General features: G+C 37.3%; 1 protein-coding gene across 4 annotated transcripts in view; it reads right to left on the bottom strand.

The window, feature by feature from the left end:
• The window catches only part of PSMD1 (proteasome 26S subunit, non-ATPase 1), an 87,205-nt gene that overhangs the window by 2,818 nt on the left and 69,931 nt on the right, over window positions 1-14,456 (bottom strand). For 2 of the 4 annotated variants that reach the window (XM_036320903.1, XM_036320904.1), the window contains 5 exons: window positions 9,040-9,142; window positions 8,221-8,390; window positions 5,257-5,349; window positions 2,969-3,055; window positions 2,312-2,458 (listed from right to left, as the gene is read on the bottom strand). In XM_036320903.1, coding sequence (XP_036176796.1) covers window positions 2,312-2,458; window positions 2,969-3,055; window positions 5,257-5,349; window positions 8,221-8,390; window positions 9,040-9,142 — 600 coding nt within the window. The remainder of the gene's footprint in view (window positions 1-2,311; window positions 2,459-2,968; window positions 3,056-5,256; window positions 5,350-8,220; window positions 8,391-9,039; window positions 9,143-14,456) is intronic. The other 2 variants (XM_036320905.1, XM_036320906.1) reach the window with 2 other exon arrangements.

Here is a 14,456-nt window from a genome sequence, read left to right as displayed (position 1 = left end):
GACTGCAAGGAGAATGTTTACTATCCAAATATGGTATTCTAATTCTATATTCTAGTACCATGCCTTTCTACTCAAATTGTGGTCCAGGACCAGTAGCATCCTTATCACCTGGGAGTTTGCTAGCAATGCATAAAACTTGTTCCTACCCAAATCTACAGAATCTGCATTTTAACATTCTATTAAGGCCTCTCCCAAACTTATTAGCAGAAGGTAAATTCAAACACCATACTCTGATGTGCTAATCTTATTCTATTTGCTTGCCTGTGTGAAAGGAAATGGAAAGCTGCTCTCTGTAATTAAATCAGCGCACAGTGGCAGGGCACATCTGGAAAAAACATATTTTCTACCAAAGCACATTAATGGGAAGGAAAAGAAGCACAAGAACATTAGCTAAATGATTCACAAATGTATAAGCATCTCTGCAGTTCAACCTAATCTGATTTTTTATTCATCAGAACTCTGCCTGCCATGCTAGAGAACTGATGTGTCTTCATAAATTTCTAAACCATTTTCCTTCTCTTAACAACACATATCCATACACTTTAATCTAGATTTTTTGCTCTTAAAAAGTTTGCTTTTCTTAAGAGGAGCCATTTTATGAATAGACCCTACTTTTTTTTTTTTTTTTAATATATTTTATTGAGTTTTTACAGAGAGGAAAGGAGAGAGAGATAGAGAGTTAGAAACATCGATGAGAGAGAAACATCGACCAGCTGCCTCCTGCACACTCCCCACTGGGGATGCGCCTGCGACCCAGGTACATGCCCCTGACCGGAATCGAACCTGGGACCTTTCGGTCCGCAGGCCAATGCTCTATCCACTGAGCCAAACCGGTTTCGGCAATAGACCCTACTTTTACTACCAATATTCACCCACGAACAATCAGAGTACACGGTTTATGGCCTAAAAGTTTACTCAAACCTTCTAAAGCAGCGGTCACCAACCGGTGGTCCACAGACCAAGGTCTGAAAGGTTGGAGACCGCTGTTCTAAACAACCAAATACTAGAAATACATGTTTTACTAAAAGGAAGAAAATACCCATGTTCACAAAAGGACTTCCTACAGTTTGGAAACATTTGGCTTCAGGTTACAACTACTTATTTCATGCTTAGTGAAATGAAATAATCCAACTCAAATCTTGCAATATAATCAACATATGGAAAGAACTTTTTATAGATACAGGGTTTAGGCTTACTAATGTGTTATATGTTGGTAAGAAAGTTCAAACTTTCTAAACAGAAAATTAGATATATGACATTCTGTATTCTGAGAAGACTAGTGACAAATGAAGATACACACAATGGAACAGGTCCTGTTGTCAAGAGCTCCACACTCTTTTTAAGACATCTTTTTAAAAAAAAATATTTAAAAAATATTATTGATTTTCAGAGAGAAAGGGAGAGGGTGAGAGAGATAGAAACATCAATGATGAGAGAATCATCGATTGGCTGCCTCCTGCATGTCCCTGACCTGGGGGGGATCAAGCCCACAACCTGGCCACGTGCCCTGATCGGGAATTGAACTGTGACTTCCTCCTGGTTCATAGGTCAACACTCAACTACTGAGCCAGCTCGCCAGCCAGGCCATATCACATAGTCTTTATTACAAGTCCAAGTAGAACTCAGTCCTATAATACTATTTTGTTCTCTGGCAGTATCTTTGAAATTGAGAAGTATAATTCTTCCAACTTTGTTCTTCTTACATTGTTTGGGCTATTCTGGGTCCCCTGAATTTCCATATGAATTTGAGGATCAGCCTGCTAAGTTTTACAGTCAGTAGGGATTTTGATAAAGACTGTGTTGAATCTGTTATCAAATTGGGGAGTATTGTCATCTTAATAATACTAAATCTTCCAATCCATGAACACTGATTATTTTTAAAAAATAGGTTCTTATTGATTTTAGAGAAGGGAGGTTTTAGAGAGAAGGGGAGAGAAATAGAAACATCAATGTTGACAGAGAGTCATCGATTAGCTGCTTCTTCCATGTCCTCTACTAGGGATTGAGCCTGCAACTGGGGCTTGTGCCTTGGCCAGGAATCAAACTGTGACCTCCTGGTTCATGGGTCAATGCTCAACCACTGAGCCACACGGCCAGGCATGAACATTGATTACTTATGTAGTTTTCTTTTCTTGTGAGGTCTTTGTCTGGTTTTACTATCAGGGTAATACTGTTCTTTCTTTTGCTAAGAGATTTATTAGGCTAAGAGCTTTCCCCAGTGCTTTGGAGATTTACCCTTTTCTATAAATATTATATTGTCCTATGAGTTAATATCCCTTGGGTATATAGCTAAGGGCCATAAGTAACTTACTGGTTTGAAAGGCTGGTATCTACAAGTCTCTGGCATCGTCAGAACCTTCAGCTGAGCAGGCATAACTCGGGCTGGGTTATCCAGTAACTGGAAGTTTGGCTCAGGTTCTTTTTTCTTCTCTTTTTCTTCCTTTTTCTCTGCCTCATCCTAGAAAATATTAAAAAATAGCCCAATAAAGGTTCACTTCTGTTCCATATCACTAAATAACGTTGGATAAGTTTACTGAGCAACTATTAGGTACAAAAGGTATTTAGGATTAGATATAATAGAGGTACAATTAAAGTAATATCAAACTCAGAGGAGGGAGAGGGTAACTCTGCTTGGGGGTAAGAATGGTACTGAACTTGGTTTAAAAGGATGAGGTTTTTCTACCAGCAGAGATCAGGAAAAAAGCTCTATATTATAAGTGGACCATTTCAATTGTCATTTCATCCAAGAATTCATTCCTGATTTGTACCATGAAAGATTCTATTCTTCCCATGAATAAATATACGTTCTAAGTCTCTTCCAATTAAAATTATACCAGTGTCTATACTTGGAATAGTACAATTATTTAAAGGCAGCCAAGGGTACGGTATAATAATATTCAACTAAGGAACAATCTAGATCATACAGAGATGGATAAATCAACTCATGTGACCACCAAGTTATACCTACCACTTCCATTTTTTCCTCCTCCTTTTTTTCTTTTTCTTTTTCTTTCTTTTTAGCCTTGGCAGTAATAGATAAAACAGCTGTGGAAACCTAGAGGAAATAAATAGGATATACCATTGTGACTCCTTATCTACATACAAATGTACAAGTCCAAAGAGAACTCAGTTCTATAATACTATTTTGTTCCCTGGCAATAACATAAAGAACAAAATAACCGAAGAATAAATGGAAAAAGCAAGCAGGACATTTATTCACATAATTACTACTATGTTCATCAAGTAAAGCTTTAGTTCTTGGAGGTTTGTGTCCAATGTAACTTTTTTTTTTTTTTTTTTAAATATCTGCCACTTACCTTGGATATGGATTTGTTGTTTTTATTTGTTTACTTTTTGTTAATCATCACCCGAGGATATTTTTACATTAATTTTTTTTTTTTAGAGAGAGTCACATTGATTGGTTGCCTGCCACATGTGCCCAACTGGGGCTGGGGATCGAGCCTGCAACTGAGGTATGTGCCCTTGACCTGAATCGAATCTGGGACCCTTCAGTCCTCAGGCCGATGCTCTACCCACTGAGCCAAACCGGTTAGTGAGGCTATGGATTCGTTATCATATGCTTCTGAGATAGAGATTTGAGTGATGTACCCTTTATTACTTCACAGGGAAAGCACTGGAAAACACAGATTTTCTCCAAACTTGGTTGTAAACATACTCTCATTGGACTAGATGCCCTACACTGGTAATATACAGTGGGTGAGTGATTAGCTTGGAATTATTCTCCTTGATAGATCTCACTGAAATCAAAGGTGAAACCAAGACTGTGAAAGGCTGGCAATACTGATTTAAACTGACTTCAAATAATCAACTGACTAATATGAAACATTCTCTTGAGATAAAGAACCATTATTCTAAATATAAGGTATCATTAAAAGGTAATTTTACTGAGAAAACTTCTGGAGCAATTGCAGCTAATTCACCATATTCTGATTTAACATGTGTCAACACATGTCCTCATACACTGTTGGTAGGAGTACAAATTGGTTATATGCATTTTGAAAGGAAATTTGGTTAATACCTATAAAAATAAATAATGTGCATTATTTCTGATCAAGTAATTCCACATCTAAGGGCTTAACCTATAGATATATACTGTACATGTGCGCAAATATCTATAATAATAAAAACTTAAGCAACCATCGCAACCGAACAGACGACTGAATAGGCTGTGTAGGGCGACCAGGCTGGCAGGGGTGTTAGTGAGGGGTGACCAAACAACCGAACAGCAGGCTGCATGGGACAACCAGGCCCGCAGGGGGGGCAGTTAGGGGCAACCAGGCAGGCAGAAGGAGGCAGTGAGGGGCAACCATGCTGGCGGCGGGGGGAGGGGAGGTTAGGGGCAATCAGGCAGGCAGGCAGGTGAGCAGTTAGGAGCCAGTGGTCCCAGATTGTGAGAGGGATGTCCTGGGGATCAGGCCTAAACCAGTAGTCGGACATCCCCTGAGGGGTCCCATATTGGAGAGGGTGCAGGCTGGGCTGAGGGGACCCCCCCCCACCTTGTGCACGAATTTCGTGCACTGGGTCTCTAGTATACGTATAAAGACTCTTATTATAGTTTCATTTGTAACAGTGATAAATTAGATATAACCTTAAATGTCTACCAGATAAGGAACTGGTAAGACAAATAATAATATACACATAAAGGGATGGCTTGAAGTTTGAAAAATATAAAATTCAGACAGATTAAAAGTTTTGAAGATAAACTGTTCAAGTGAAAACAAGAAGCAGAACAGTATGTACAGAATAATTCTATTTTGTGGTATGAAAAGTAATGATATATACAGAGAAAACATTGGAAAAAATTCATAAATTGTGATTCTTGCAATATGGGACTTGAATAATCAGGAGAGAAAAAGGGCTTTTACTTTATAGTCCTGTATATTAGATTTTACCATAGAAGTATTACTTTAAAAATATCTAATTTAATTTAGCCACAGCTGGTGTGGCTCAGTTGGTTGAGCGAATTTCCTTGCACCAAGAGGTCGTCCATTCGATCCGCTCGATTCCTGGTCAGGGTACATGCCTGGGTTTTTGGCCTAAATCCCCAATAGGGGGTTGTGCACGAGGCAGCTGACCGATGTTTCTTGCTCTCTCTCTCTCTCTTTTCCTCCCCTTCCTCTGTCTCTCTAAAATAAATAAAAACATTAAAAAAATATTTAAAACAAACACAAGTAAAACACTAAGTAGCTCCTATATATTGAGTACAAATGCTGTTTGAAGTAACAAAGTACCTACCTTTTCCTTTTCTTTTTCTTTTGGTACTTCCAATGGGGCAGGATATGCAAATGTGGATGGTTTACAGTTTGATTTATACTGAACTTTCGGCATCTGAAGAAATAAAAGAATTTCCCTCCTCCATTAAAATAATCAAAATAAAGATTTAAGTATTATATGCTCTTAACAAGTATACAAATGTAAAGGGATGCCAGAAGTTTCAATCGAGGCATCCCTTTATCTCATCTTTACTGACCATAAGCCTGGCTCAGTGGGTTAAATCCCACTTATGGTGTGAGCATCAGATTGTTACCTCTTTTGTAACGTGTTATCTGATTATCCAGCCTGCATACCTAACTTCTATATCCCTTCCGGTACCACATTAAAAACCTATATCAGTTTGTATACAATTTCTACACCACATAATTATACCTTATAAGAATCTAACATGAGCCTCATGGAAAAATCAGCTCCACAGCACTTATTGACCAGGTTTAAAGTTCTCTGGTCTTAATTTTCCTGTTTACCCAGTTTGCACTGATAAAGAATGATCATAAGCATCATAAATACTGGGACAAGAAATCTTGTCTTTCCATCTCACTTTCATTGTAAAGAATGGAAATAGATGCTCCAGCTGATTTGGCTGAGTGGATAGAGTGTTGGCCTGCAGACTGAGGGTCCCAGGTTCAATTCCAGTAAAGAGCATATGCCCAGGTTGCAGGTTTGGTCCCCAGTAGGGGACATGTAGGAGGCAGCTGATCAATGATTCTCTCTCATCATTGATGTTTCTGTCTCTCTCCCTCTTTCTTCTCTAAAATCAATTAGAGAAAAAAATATATATACCTCTCTCTATATATAAAAGCCTAAGCGACCGTCCAACTGTCCAGTAGCTATGACGCACACTGACCACCAGGGGACAGACACTCAATGCAGGAGCAGAAACCACAGGCATGGAAACATGGAACAGGACTGATGAATCTCAGAAGGAAGGGGAGAGGGGGGAGGGTGGGAAGAGATTAACCAAAGATCTTTCATGCATACTCCAGGCCAGGTGCATGAATCCATGTACCTGGCCTCTAGTGTGTGTGGATGTGTATATATACATATACACACACACACACACACTGAATGGCCAGATTATTATGACCACCCCATCAGTACTTCGTTGGGCCACCTTTTGCCATCAATACTGTGGCGATTCTTCCTGGCATTGACTCCATGAGATGTTGAAAGCTGATGTGAGGAATCTGACACTACGCCTGATGAATAGCACTGTCCAGTTCTGTGAGATTTGATGGTTGTGGAACCAGCTGCCTGATGGCTCTTTTAACTTCGTCCCACAAATGCTCAATTGGATTGAGATCTGGTGATTGTGGGGGCCACCTGAGCAAGGTAAAGTCTCCCTCATGTTCTTGAAACCACTCCTGCACAATATGAGCACCGTGGCATGGCGCATTGTCTTGTCGGAAGAAGCCATCTCCATTGGGATAAGCCATCAACATGATAGGATGAATCTGATCAGCAATGATACTTAGGTATGTTGTGCTATTCAGACATTTATAATGATCTGGCCCTCTAGCAACTTCAGCGTGAAATTATAGCTAATTTGCCTACAAACGTCAGGTGGTCATAATAATCTGGCCACTCAGTGTATATATAGAATAGAAATAGAGATCATAAAATTGTGGGTCAGAGGAAGAAGTCCTTAAAGATTCTACAGTATATTTAACCACATGTTAAAGGTTAAGGACTGGGAAACCAAGGTTCTTGTTTCGAGAAATAAAAACTGCCCAATATTTACACATATGAGAAATTTAATACTGAAACACTTAAAGGGTAATTTTCTGAACAGCTATATGGAAAAAAAATCAATTCAATGAAATAATCTCTATCAGCCATTTTTTTTTCTTTTTGCCTAAAATTTTTCCACTCTAAAAACCTAATACAACATTTTAACAGTAATGACCAGATATAAAATTATTTAAGGGTCAAACAGGTCTCTGAGAGGATGGAAGAGTAAAAAGTATCGAAGAGCCATAGAACTGAGAAGACCTAAGCACAAGCCCCATTAAAAACAAACAAACAGATGAGCCCAGCTAGTGTGGTTCAGTGGTTGAGCATCAACCCATGAACCAGGAGATCACAGTTTAATTCCCAGTCAGGGCACGTGCCTGAGTTGTGGGCTCAATCCCCAGTGGGAGGATAGCGGGGAGGGGGCATGCAGAAGGCATATCAATGATTCTCTCCCATCATTATGTTTCTATCCTTCGCTCCCTTTCCCTTCCTCTCTCTGAAATAAATAAAAACATATTAACCTTCATTTCTTATTAAGGTTTAGTTTAGGTCCTTTTCTTCCTTGCCCAGATTATTATAACAAATTTCCATTGATACCAGAATGATGTTTCTAGAATGCAAACCTCATCATATTTATTTATCTGCATGAAATCATCCAATAGCTCCCAGATTTTTAATAAGGTTCATCAGAGTAATCTATAAAGCCTTTTCATGTTTTTATATTTTGCCCTCTCCCACCATTCCCTCTCAATTGATTTACCTAAGGTTACAAAGTTAGTAAGAAGAATTGATTTTTAAAATTTCCACCAACACATTCTACTCAACAGGTGATGATTCAATTTAAGGGGGAAATATCTTATTTAAAAAAAAGTATTTTATTGATTTTTTACAGAGAGGAAGGGAAAGGGATAGAGTTAGAAACATTGATGAGAGAGAAACATCAATCAGCTGCCTCCTGCACATCCCCTACTGGGGATGTGCCCGCAACCAAGGTATATGCCCTTGACCAGAATCGAACCTGGGACCCTTCAGTCTGCAGGCCAACGCTCTATCCACTGAGCCAAACCAGTTAGGGCGAAATATGTACTGATGGGATACTAACTCATCTTTAAAATTTCATGAAAATATTTGTGAGTAGATAGTGAACAGAATGCGAAAATACACTATAAAACTGAGGTCTCACAAACATACCTTTAAGTCCTTGTTAAGGCCAATGACACAGGTAGGGGTATAAGCCAATGACAGGAAGTGTGAAAGAGGAAACCAGAACCAGAACTGGGTAAAGACAAGGACGCCAACCACAGAAGGCATATGGGTATGTCCAGTCCTAGACTGTAAGGAGATTGTGACATTATGACCACCTGTAGAAAGAGAAACCATTAACATGAATTTAGGAGGGCAATAATAAATATTTTTAAGTACTGTAATAGGGAAGCATTTGGTGATTATTTTAAGAGTACAGTTTATAAAATCTAATATGGAGTTGCTGGAATTAGCCAGTGAGCTATCTAGGGTCTCTAAGACTGAAAGGGCTATATTTTAACTGAACTCAGGGTAAAACTAGACTTTCTTTCTATAGAGATAGGCATTTTTGGTTGCTAGAATTTGTCTAAAACATAATTTTTCCTCCAAATTTTTTCAATTTCAACTTGTTTAAAACTAATATATACTAAGACAATTGAAAAAAAAAACAACAACCAACACTAATTGAACACTTCAGTAAGTGACAGGCTCTGTTCTAATTGCTTTACATGTATTTTTAATTCTCACATACTATGAGGTAGACTTTACAAGACAAGAAAAACAGACATAGAGAAAGAGAAATACCTTCTCAAGGTCATATGGCTAGTACTGTAAAGGCAATGGGATTCAAATCTTCATAGTATGCACTCTGCTAAATTATTTCTATGAATAATTTACCCCAGACTCAATTTCTACCACATCATACAGTTATTTTATTAGACTTAGTGTAAACCGATAAATATATCTGGAAGACTTAAAAACATTTACCTGCATCCAATATTCCCTGGGCCAGAATAGCACCAAACTTGGCCATGACATCATCATGTTTATCATTGATGACTTTGGAATACAGTTGTCTAAACTGACTCACCTGAAGGAACAAGAGAAAGAATTATAGACTAATTCTATTCATTTGTTGTGTCATTTTAGAGCAGGAAAAAACAGGTTGCTCAATTGGTAATGAAATTTGAGTCCTGAATTTCACAACATTCAAAGAGAGGAATATGGACCATATTTGAAGGCAACATAGTTCTATGGTTGAAATTATGGTGTTATGACTTTTCTGGTGTGGGAGCACCAGTTCTGTTTTCAGTCCTCATTCCACAGTCAATGACTCAGGCTCAAAGGAATGTTGAATCCAACAGTAAGGCTTTCATTGCACTGTGAATTACAGCTATTCTGCTTACCATCAACCTTACAGATTTCTTAACAGGCATGATCCTTCCGGTCTACCCTAAAGTAAACTACCCTTCAGTGAAGTTGTGTGAGGTATATTTTGGATTAAGTATATTCACACATACAGCAAAGGTTTATCATGCATAAACACTAATTTTTGAGGACATGTCACAATACTTACTCTTATAAAAAGGAACACACTAAAATCAAACATGTGCTGACTCATTTAGGATGGGATTACTGGTAATTTTGTTTGCTTCTTTATTCTTTTCTGCGTTTTCTAAACTTAATATATGACTTTTATAATTAGAAAATAATACTCATAAAATTATGTTCTTAATGTATTTGTGATTCCTTTAAAACATTTTGGATAACAATAAGTGAACTATTTTAGACCTCTTCCACATCTTACAGTTCTCTGTTTCCTCACCAGTGCTTTTCAAATGATAGGTACCCAGGAAGAATTCTGCTTGTTCAAGAACATGATGATGGAGCTCCCCAAATTTGCCCAAAGCAGAATATATTGAATTTGAGCTTCCTAATGTGATGACTTTATATGCATTAAACAGTCTTTCAGAATCTCTTCCCTTCTTCATTCATCTTGGTCTGGCAGGCCACATTGTGATAGTGCAGAGTAATATAGAATCAGACAATGCTGGCTTATAAATACCTCTGCTCTAATAAGCTGTTTGGTTAAGTACTTAGCTTTTCTGAGTCTGTTTTTCCTCATCGCTACAGACATCACAGCATCTACCTTACATGGCTGTTATAGGATTATATGGGGGGAAAAAATGATGTATAAAAGGCATTTTATAGTTCAATAAGCATGGCTCTTACCATACAGAGGCAGAATCCTACCAGTCCTTCTATTATCTCTGTAACCTAAATACAGCTAAAAAATTATATTCCTTAAACATGGTTCTCATTATTATTCATAGGCAGCAACAGAATGTGATGGAAAAACAATGAACTAACTGCCACTACCAAGCACATAAACATTAGTAAGCTACTCCTTTCTCTGGGTTTTACTTTTTCTAACTATAAAACCCAGCATGATTAGATCATCACAAAAGTCCCTTCTAGTTTTAAAAAGTCTAAGTTTTGATGCTTCTATTCTGGTTCAGCAGGTCAAATTCCTTTGATTCTGAACTTCTTTCATTTTTTTTTTCTTTCTTTTTGTTTCCTTTTCTGTGAACTTCTTTTAGTTGAACACTTATGTTACCTTATATAGGATGGAAATTTTATGTTGTAAAGAATGTTATAAAATATTTTAAGAACTTATAAAAAGGAATACTGGACAAAACACAGTATATATATTATAAGGAAGAATTTAAATATAAAATTACACCTAAAACAATAGGAAAACATCTGGTGAACTGAAAGACGGATTAAAAAAAAAAATCAATGCAAATACATAATGGGCTATCTAATTAATATTAAGTATACTACTTTAAAAAACTAGTATTTAATCACTTAAAATTTTTTCTTCACATTTTACTACTTATGTAGCAGTAATTTAATCTCATTATTATGATTCCTCATAAATTATTATTATTTTTGTAGGTTAGGATAGTATCTTAAATTTGGAAGTCAACTTCAAGATCATCTGGTGTACTCCCTCTATTTTACAAATGTGAAAGCTGAAGTAAAATAAGTGACATTACTGGCTTACTTGTGATCACAAACAATTAACTGCAATTAGGGCTAGGATCAGGATTTTCCAACTCAATTTCATTATTATGAATAGTATGCCTCCCATATAAGAAAGAGTTTGTAGGAAAATAATCACATTAATTTCCCATCTTATCTATAATAATAAAAGCGTAATATGCTAGTTAGACTGGACGTCCTTCTGGACGACCTTCCGGATGAAGCTGTGGTGGTGGGGGCTGAGGCAGCGGCAGCCACCAAGGCGGTGGGGGCTGAGCCCCTTGCATGAATTTCGTGCATCGGCCTCTAGTATTATAATCTCACAGAAAAGAGACAGTTAAATCTACCTTATCCAAATTAATGAATTTTTAATATTCACCCTGTTTTAAACTCTAAACCTTATACTACTGGAGGGAAAACACTCTTAGATGTCAGAGAAAAAATAAAGAATGGGAAGAAGGGAATGAAGTTTCTTGGGAGTCATTTTTGCTGGTACTCATCACCTGGCTATATCTCGTCTTTTCTACTTTTTTTCTATTTTCCTGAATCTAGAACTGTAGCTGCCCGTGAGGGATCAGTTTGGGAGTTTTTTCCTTTATTTTCTTTTCTCTTTCTATTACATCTGCTGTTATGACTTAAACTACAGGTCTCTAATTCCTTCCAAGAAGTACTAGAGGCCAGATGAATTTTGGAATTCAGAATTTAGAAAGCTAACATGGTGCATGCACTATATATTATGCAATACTCAGAGTATAGTGTGGAGGCAATGTCCCATAATAAAACAAACTAATGTTTCTGAAGCAGCAAAATGCTTGAATATGAACACTAAACAGAATAAAGGTTACAAATGAGTTCATATTGATTGGGTCAGGTTTTACAGCCAAATGAATCCTTAAAAACTAAAAGACCTCTTAGTTTTTAGAGCTTTTTGAATTGTAGATAAAGACCTATGCACTTTTAAAATTTCTCTGTGGCTAGTTTCCAAATCTCTTTCTTTAGTTCTGACTCTTTTGCTATGCTCTCATCTTAAGTCGAGCAGACTTACTATCATCTCAAACTCAACACACCTAAAATAAAAATTCTTTATTCTTCTTTTAAGATATTTCTGTCAGTGCTTTCATGATTTCCCCATTATCAATATCCCAAATAATAATTTCAGCTCCTCAATTTTATTATTAATATTTTTCTCATGGTAGTTGATTGTAGCCCTTTCTTTATATCACTACCTACACTGTTAGAGTTCAAGTCCCTATCTTAAGGCAACAGTATAATATAGATTACTATTTACAAATGTGTTATGCTGTAAAATATTACCATATAATAATAAAATTTCAAGATTATAATTTCATCATATAAAAAAGTTCACACATTTCTCTACAGAACTATTTCTAGGTTACCATGATAGCTCACAAAAGCCTAATCTACCCAAACTGGGATTTATTTTAGAACCTTAAAAGCTTATCAAGCTTGATCAAATATAATCCTACTTCAAAAAAGGGTATCTTCTCAGTGGTGGGTGAAGTTTCCTTATAGCAGACCAGAGGACAGATGATATTAGGCGAGGAGGAGCACGAGATCCATTCTTATACATTAGTATTTTTATCTGATTCTATATACACATTCAAATAACTGCTAAAGATAGATTCCATGTCACAAGAAAAAACAAAAGTCAGATCTGTCATAAAAAGCGGAGTTGGGTTCCTGGGAGAAAACAGCTCCAAGGACCTATTCCTGTTTATGTCCAAAGGACATTAATCTAGTTAAATGGTTCTGAGCCTCTGGTCAAAGGGCTTCCTAAATTGAGTTTGTAATCACCCAGGATGTATGCATGCTGCTGGGTATATGTTTGTGAGACTGAGCAAGCAAAAAACTGGCAGAGGAAAAGCAAAGATGTCCTGGAGTTACTTCAACTAGACCTACAATGTAGAGCTAAGTGTTAAGATGGCATTCTGTAAAAGAATGTGACCTGTATCCTGATTACATAAAAATATTTCCTTTGGAAATGTCAATTATAAATCTCACAAAATATCTGAAATATGTTCCTTCTGAATTCTTTTGAGGAGGGGCTATAATTTTGATGAAATTAATATTTAATTTTATATTTCAAGGTGTTTCCACTTTATTGCATGTACTGGTTTACAACCTTGTAACTAGGACTTTGTAGCCTTTAAAACTTCTCTTCAAGCTTGTTAACAGCTTTTTCTTTTCAGCAAAATGTTACATACCACTCCAAATGAACTGTCAATGTTGTCTGATTAGCAATTATCAGATAGAAATGATAGAAACTATAGTCCACAAAGCTTTTAATCACATGTTAATAGCAGAAAACAATGGGAGAGAATTTTAATCTCTCCACTCCCCAGGATATTTTTTCCTTGCTTTTCAGAGTGGAAGGGAGGGAGGCAGGGGAAGAGAGACAGAGGAGAAACATTGATGTAAGAGAGATAGACAGATTGGTTGCCTTCCACATGCACCCCCATGGGGCTAGGGATCGATCCTGCAATCCAGGAATGTGCCCTTGGACGGGGAATCAAATCTTTCAGTGCAAGGGCTAATGCTCTAACACTGAGTCCCATTGGCCAGAGCAAAGAACATTTGATTTTTATACTGCATACACAGTTTTGTTTTTGTAGTCTGTGGGGGTACAAACTTGACTTTCCCCACTGAGTTTATATTAATGGCAAGGACAATTAGCTGTTACTGTATTTCAACATTCTTCTTTTTTTTTTAAAAAAATATATTTTATTGATTTTTTTACAGAGAGGAAGGGAGAGAGATAGAGAGTTAGAAACATCGATCAGCTGCCTCCTGCACACCCCCAACTGGGGATGTGCCCGCAACCCAGGTACATGCCCTTGACTGGAATCGAACCTGGGACCTTTCAGTCTGCCCGCCGACGCTCTATCCACTGAGCCAAACCGGTTTCGGCTGTATTTCAACATTCTTAATCAATACCCAAGATTCTGATACAACCTGAAGATGGACGTGTACCCCATGTATTTACATGAGCTAATAAGACTTGGCTCAACAATATTTTATAGAATCTGCCATTATTGATACAGAGCTTATGATTATGAAATCCTACAGCCCTGGCTGGTTTGGCTCAGTGCAGAGAGCTTTAGCCCTTGGACTGAAGGGTCCAGGGTTCAATTCCGGTCAAGGGCATGTACCTCAGTTGCAGGCTCAATCCCTGGCCCTGATCATGCCACATGCCATAGGCAACCAATCGATGTGTTTCTTTCACATTGATCTTTCTCTCTCTCCCCCATCCCTTCTACTTTCTCTAAAAAAAAAAATAAATAAATGGAAAAATATCCTTGGGTAAGGATTAACCAAAACAAACAAATAAACAAAAAACA

This window comes from Myotis myotis, unplaced genomic scaffold (genome assembly GCF_014108235.1).
Source record: "Myotis myotis isolate mMyoMyo1 unplaced genomic scaffold, mMyoMyo1.p scaffold_m19_p_8, whole genome shotgun sequence".
Taxonomy (NCBI): domain Eukaryota; kingdom Metazoa; phylum Chordata; class Mammalia; order Chiroptera; family Vespertilionidae; genus Myotis; species Myotis myotis.
Note: the sequence above shows the minus strand (reverse complement) of the source record. Positions and strands in the feature narration are given on the sequence as shown.